Source organism: Cantharellus anzutake (genome assembly GCF_015039405.1).
Source record: "Cantharellus anzutake strain C23 chromosome Unknown EI90scaffold_16, whole genome shotgun sequence".
Taxonomy (NCBI): domain Eukaryota; kingdom Fungi; phylum Basidiomycota; class Agaricomycetes; order Cantharellales; family Hydnaceae; genus Cantharellus; species Cantharellus anzutake.
This window is the reverse complement of record NW_024066966.1, coordinates 828,628-834,627: the sequence shown is the minus strand read 5'-3', so window position 1 is coordinate 834,627 and position 6,000 is coordinate 828,628. Positions and strand designations below refer to the sequence as shown.

General features: G+C 50.1%; 1 protein-coding gene across 1 annotated transcript; it reads left to right on the top strand.

Moving 5' to 3' along the window:
* Positions 1 to 1,916: 1,916 nt before the first annotated feature.
* Positions 1,917 to 4,426, top strand: EI90DRAFT_3121502 (uncharacterized protein; the record flags this gene model as incomplete). Its single annotated transcript, XM_039063402.1, has 10 exons — positions 1,917 to 1,953; positions 2,008 to 2,450; positions 2,508 to 2,574; positions 2,644 to 2,725; positions 2,796 to 2,892; positions 2,968 to 3,168; positions 3,226 to 3,428; positions 3,500 to 3,653; positions 3,819 to 3,911; positions 3,977 to 4,426. The coding sequence occupies 10 exons, from the start codon at positions 1,917 to 1,919 to the stop codon at positions 4,424 to 4,426; spliced, it is 1,827 nt and encodes a 608-aa protein (XP_038917901.1).
* Between the last annotated feature and the right edge of the window lie 1,574 nt (positions 4,427 to 6,000).

Below are 6,000 nucleotides of genomic sequence, written 5' to 3'. Positions count from 1 at the left end.
TCCGAGGGCCCGATGCCACTCCTCCCAGGTACGACTTTTGGGCGAAGAATCACCTGAAATCGCAGCTAGTATGGAAGGGGCATCGGCCACGACAGTCTGCATGTCGAGACGGTAGAGGTGGTCTTGAATTCGGCCATCACAGAGTGGTGTGCGATCACGCGTGAGAAGTTTGATCTGGCCGGACTGTGTTTGCATGGTACCACCGACATCGTCGAGACGGGAAAGGGATAGGAGGTTGGGTTGGGATGATGGAATGTGTAGACAGTTGTGGAGAGTGACAATCCGTGAAGAGTCCCCAGCATGCATTACCGTTGCAACAGTCCCGTGTCCTCGGATGGGAACCTTAGCTCCCCCTACGCCAGTCACAAACTGGCCAGGGGTCTCTGCATAGTCAAAGAAGGCTTCTCGCTCAGATACAACATGGTCATCCGCACCAGTATCCCCAATCCATCGACTACCAGCCAGGACAGCAGGATTGGCAGATGCGACGAAGGAGAAGCTCGGCTCCTGCTCTTGAGAGGAGACATTTGCCAAATTCTTCTTCTTCTCGTCTGCTATCCGCTTCCGGCACTCCTTGGCCCAATGTCCATGCTTGTGGCAGTAGCGGCACTCGGAGTTGGATCGATCGGGTTTCTGTTTGTCTTTGTTTGGTTGGTCGGATTTGGAATTGAATGCGGAGTTGGACGGCTCTGTATTGCGCGATTGACGACGATTGGCTTCGCCTTTAATCCTGTTAAGGATGTAATCAGCAGCGGCGCTCTTCACAGCAGTGTCCGTAGAGTCGAGATCTTTGAGTTCAATGGTAGAGGTGAAGCTATCCCAGGAGGTGGGGAGTGAGATAAGTAACGCCATTACAAACTCTGAGTCTTGAATATTATCACCGGCTATGCGCAGATTATTATAGATCGTGCGCATCTTCTGGACATGCGTGTCCAGGTTGTCATCTTCGGCCATGCGAGTTGTGTATAACTCCCGGCGAAGGAATATGCGGGATGTGGCGCCGGTCACCTCAAATTCCCTTTTGAGGATCTTCCAGGCCGCCTCGGGGGTCTGAGAATCAACGACAAACGTGTGGACGAACGGTGATACTTGCAGACGAATCAACGTAAGCGCCTTGCGCTGTGCCTTCTCGGCTGTGGCCTTCTGAGTCGCGTCGGTGGGCAACGTGTAACCGGTTTGAACGTAAGCCCATAGATCCGAGTAAGTCAGTATATCCTCCATGCTGGTTTTCCATTGAGTGTAGTTTTCCTTCCCGGACAAGATAGGGAGACGTTTGCCGAGGGATACCAAGTCTTCAGCCATGGGTTAGGTCGACTAGAAGTTGAGCGCGAGGTTTAGATGTAAGCAGCGTCGAGTGTTTAGAGTTACGGTGGTTAAGCCCTAGGCTGGGCTCATAACCTGTTGTTATGTAGCTCTCAGCGGGGACACTCAGATAACGGGGAACAACCAACTTGATATTGTAACCGCACAGCGGTATAAGTAGTTAAAGTAATAACACGAATATCAGACAAAAGTAATAAGAAAGTGAGATACGCGACAGCGCTACATGTGGAAGGCAATCAACAGTGAAACACGAAACACATGGTAAAAGGGTATCATATCGGATAGCCGATATGGGCATGATATGCGTACCGGCACGTCGTCATGTCTTGCTCAAACAACAACTAGTATAACTAGAGGCACTTATCACTGATTAATGAAACCCTACAATCATGCTCCCCGTGAGTTTTCGCTATATAGCTGGAGTTTGATGCATTTCACGACTACTGTATATAAAGAGCGTGGACACGCTCCGTGAAGATCTGAGGTTATCATGTGCGCGTGACTCGCACAGCCTCTTCGGATATTTCCGAAAAGGATCGCGCTGGCTGTCCAACAGATCATCAGTGGGCTGAATCATTCGACCCCGTTCCTTCATGGATGGGGGCGACAAAGGACCGGAGAGTTTCGCAGGTGAGCGCTCATAGCTGGCGTGTCATGTGATGTTCGACTTATTCCTTTTCTTAGATCTAGTGATGCTGGTTGCCGCGGCTAAGTCGAAAGTACCAGCAGGAATAGCTAGTCCAGCATCCTTGCCTGGCAAGGCTTCTGGCCAAAACGACGCTGTAGCCGTTGCTGAGCCACCAGATTCCGCACTAGATTCCGCATCCTCCTCCTCCCTACCCATCAAATTTGTGAACTCACCCTCGGATTCTCATTCGGCACTTTCCCTAGCTCGCAGCGCACTCGCTGCCAATCAATCGTACCAACAATCTCTCAACTCCCTTGCGCAGTCCCTTCGGACCGAGCTTGCCCATTCAGAGAAACTCCTCGGAGCAGTGGAGCGGAATGCCACCTCAAAAGGCATCGATTCCGTACCAAGGACATGGCCGAAAGAGCACGTAGTTCTCATCAGGGAAGGATGGGTCGGAATGAAGACCGTCATTGGGAGGAAACAAATATTTGCAGATGTGAGTCCTTATATCGCATAAGAAACATGACGCACGTTCAATCGGGCATACCTATAGGATTCACCTTTCCATGATGATGCGATTAGGCACAAACGGTATAGGGATTTGACGACTCCCAAACCATGTGGGTTTCTGAAGATCTCATTTCTTTCGATTTATTGGACAACTCACTTCCGTGTCCTGTGTGATTTAGTTACTCCCAAAGAACGCTCCGCACTGATATCTGCGGTTCATAACGAGAATATGCGACTCCGTGCCCGCGAGCTTGCATCAAGGTAGGCCCATTGATATTCGCCTCCTTGGGAACGGCATGTGTTCATAGCTTTGTTCTGTCTGAACTTATAGTGGTGCTACAGATGCTCTTGATCAAGTTCGCCAATTACCAGCTACCGATCTTGAACGAACGCATGATGGGTTGGATTGGGACAGAATTGCCTCTCAGGTTCGTTCATTCATGGGCGTCTCCAGCACTTAGTGTGAAGAATGGCATTTTCTGGGCCTAATACACTTTTTATAGATCCAGCGGAATTATTATTCGGAGCAACGAACAGCTCAAGAATGTAAAATCCAGTGGATGGCAGCGGATCGTCCGGAATCGGCCGATGCCACAGACCTATCATGGGACGACGAGGAAGACACCAAATTACGATCCTTGGTTGGCGACAAAGACTACAAGCAAGGGGAGGTAGACTGGGTGGTAGTTGCAACAGAGCTAGGGGTACGTCTATTTGGATTTATATCAAAGCGTAGCCGTTTTTACATTGTTCCTCATTAGGGAAACAGATTACCCATTCATTGCCTCCGTAGGTTCCTCTGTCTGGAAGGCCTCGCGCTTCCACAGCCAAAGAAAGGCAACTCTTCCTCCCAGCGTCCAGGTGCTGGATTACCTCGTGAAAAGGAGCAATGGACAGCTAAAGAAGATGCTGAGCTCCTCGATGCGGTGCACGATCTAGGGGCGGGTAACTGGCGTGCAAGTGAGTAACATTTTGGGGTTGTGAAATGTTACGACCAATGTTGTTGACGATGGCTGAATCAATCCCTTTTCACAGTTTCACTGTCACTCTCTACCCTGAGAACCCCCCTGCTTGTGCGCAACGATATCGTGCCTCCCTCGATCCCACTATCAAAAAGGGAGAGTGGACACATTCTGAGGATGAGAAACTTAGGGAAGCGGTCGCAGTTTATGGTATTCATTGGAGTAAAGTAAGTTCCTGTGTCAAGGGGAGGACGGGTCCACAATGTAGGGAACGCTATACAAGAAGGACGACTCTTGCTGGGATAAACGGCGGAAGGTGGACATTCGAGGTGCGCACCACTTACGCTGTTGCCTTTGACAGCATTCTTGAGTATTGAATCATCTCCCTTTAGGAGGATAAAAAACTTCGACAGGCTGTGATCGAGCGGGGTATTAAAGACTGGAATGTCGTTGCCGATGTCGTTGGCACTCGTAGTGGCCAGCAGGTAACAAATGCGTATTATCAATGAATAACTGTTCATGGAAGTCCTCATCCATTTTTCCCATTCAGTGCCAACGTCGATGGGGGATTCTTCAGAAATCGCCGAACATTTCTGCGCCGGACAATTCGAAAGACGTACCCGAATCAAGTGCAACGCCACTACGGAGGTCTAAACGGACAAAGAAAGCCCCTCGTGATGGAAATGGAGACGGTAATGCCAAAGATGACGTGGGGCCCAACACTCCCGATCCAGCTGCCGATACGACCACGTCTGAAAAAACTCGCTCAACCAAGCGAGGAAGACGACAACGGAAGCCCCCGACTGCATCGGATTCCCAGTCTACGTCTACTTCTGCCAATGCAATGGACGGCATGCAGGAAGTAACGTCAGCCCGCTCAGATCACCAAGGTGCAGAGCAAAGTGCAGAAGAACCCCCACGTCCAGTGAAATCCAGACCGAAACCCAAACCGAGGATCAAGGAAAAACATCAGCCAAAATGCACCAATGTTGAAGTTTAACTGACGTGCGGATTTTGGCCATGGAAACCTTCGGCGCGGCGCGCGTTGCGTCTCAAGCTCCTTTGCGCACAATCCCGTGTACTTTTTATTCATAAGTAGTACCTCCAGACGTCGAGGAGTGGAAGGCACGGAAAGCGTGAAAGGAGCACATGAAGGTGATACAAGAGGTGAATAGATGGCTCTTGTGCCAAGCGTCATCGAGACTCGTTCATTGACAAACCGGAGCTAGGCGCTCATGGACTGGTCGGTTTCCTTGCCCCCCCATAGTTGTTCAGTGATATGATATTGTATTTCACATGCACGTACTACACGCGCGCGCCCACACGCACAACCCCTGTATCATATCGGTCATTTGATCACTTATTCAGTAGAGGATGGAGCTATACAGGCCCCCCTGCCTCCGATCCACTCCAATGCATGCGGAGCTAGGGAGAAACACAACTGCATGCGCCACACACCAAAGACGCAGACAATGGAACGAAAAGAAAAAGGGTTGGTTCGGTTCTCAATAGCGTTCGGAGACGTGTGTGTATGTATTGTACAGCTCTGTGTATGAAAATGAAGAGAAAAAAAGGTACATTGGGGGGGGGCAAGTACGACGTGGGCTGGCATCGTACGTACGTAGTGAAAAGCGGCATAAAATGCATGAAATTCAGACAGAGTTGTATGATGGGGGTGTCTCTGGATGATATGAGTTTGTTTGTTTGTTTGTTTTTTTGCACAACGAATGAGAGTGATTGCATATGGATCGGTTCGGTTGAAGAAGAATGCCCCCAGGCGCAGATAGAGAGGGAGGGATTGAAGGAATTGCGTGCGAGGAAGGAAGTAAAGAATCCGAATGAAAAGGAGTGAAGAATGGCGTAACAAGAAGAAAAGTTTGAATACTTTTAGAAAGAAAGAAAAAAAAAAGAAGATGGAGGAGGCGGGGGGCGGCCATAGTAAGAATGCGAATAAGTTACGAATGCAAAAAGAAAACCACATGAAGAGCATCGAAGTTTGCGGACACGGGTCCATGTCATTCATGTGTTGAGAGCGAACGAAGTGTGTGTGGTTGCGACAGAACAGACGATAAGAGAGAGACACCACCCTTTTCACCTCCTCAGTGAAAGAACCGTCTCTTATGCTGCTTCTCATCCGTAATCACCTTCACATGTTCATGATCGAGCTTCCGCCCACACGAACACGGCGCAATCCCCCTCAACCACGAATCCCCTTCATCCTCTCTACATTGTCTGCCCCCAGTAACACTACGACCCGACCCATCGGCACACACTTCGCCTTCGCTTCGCCTTCACCTTCACCTTCATTCTCACTGTCCTCATCAGCTTCCAACATCTCTGGCGGCGTATTGCTCCCTCCTTCAACGCAACCACCTACCAATCCCCTCCCCTTCCCACGTCCATACAACAAATCGGAAAGCGTACACCTCCCCGAAGGTTCCACGTTCATCATACGTCGGATCGCAGACCTCGACTCGCGTGGGAGTAACCGGAAGATCGAATCCGCTCCTCCTCCATCGGTCGTCGCCACAGAAGCGACGCTCCCATGCCTCGGACGACCGTCAGACCAGAAAG